The sequence below is a fragment of the Octopus bimaculoides genome, chromosome 25, assembly GCF_001194135.2.
Source record: "Octopus bimaculoides isolate UCB-OBI-ISO-001 chromosome 25, ASM119413v2, whole genome shotgun sequence".
In the NCBI taxonomy this organism is placed as follows: Eukaryota; Metazoa; Mollusca; class Cephalopoda; order Octopoda; family Octopodidae; genus Octopus; species Octopus bimaculoides.
Window position 1 is genome coordinate 761,998 of NC_069005.1, and position 640 is coordinate 762,637.

General features: G+C 34.8%; 1 protein-coding gene across 1 annotated transcript in view; it reads right to left on the reverse strand.

Moving 5' to 3' along the window:
* Window positions 1-640, reverse strand: part of LOC106871378 (acyl-CoA synthetase short-chain family member 3, mitochondrial) — a 19,641-nt gene that overhangs the window by 2,756 nt on the left and 16,245 nt on the right. The window contains exon 15 of the mRNA XM_014917800.2: window positions 68-167. Within this exon, the coding sequence (XP_014773286.1) occupies window positions 68-167 (100 nt within the window). The remainder of the gene's footprint in view (window positions 1-67; window positions 168-640) is intronic.

Here is a 640-nt window from a genome sequence, read left to right on the forward strand (position 1 = left end):
CCCCCCCCCCCCACACACACATCAGAGGCTCAACAAAAGCTCAAAATCGAAGTTCACCACTTCTTACCTGATTTCAGGACACACAATCCTAAGGGCACTTGACCTTTCAGGTCATCAGGGACACCAATAACAACCGCATCAGCCACAGCACTATTTTGCATAATTGCCTGCAAATGAAATTCAGATTTAAACTATATTTTACAAAAACTAACTCTTGTAAACGCATTTATGGGTGTGTTTGTATGAGTGTATATTCATGTCTACAGGTTTATACACATAAGGGGATATATAAAAATATATATATAAATATATATACATATAAAATATATATTATATATGAAAACATCTAATATATAAACTTCATCTTCTGACATCAAGGTTTATCTGTCTTTTTATCTATATCTATCTATCCATCTATGTCTGTCTATCTATCTACCTCTGTTTGTCTATCTATCTATCTATCAATCTACCTGTCAATCAAGGTAGCTAATACGTATTCGTTTGTCTATCTCATTCTCTGTACACAATTCCAGTTCTACCTACCTACCTAAACACCCACCTACCTACCTACCATCTATTTATCTGTTTATGTCACAAACTAAAGAGTTCCGCTTGAACTATGCATATATCTAGTTACCCC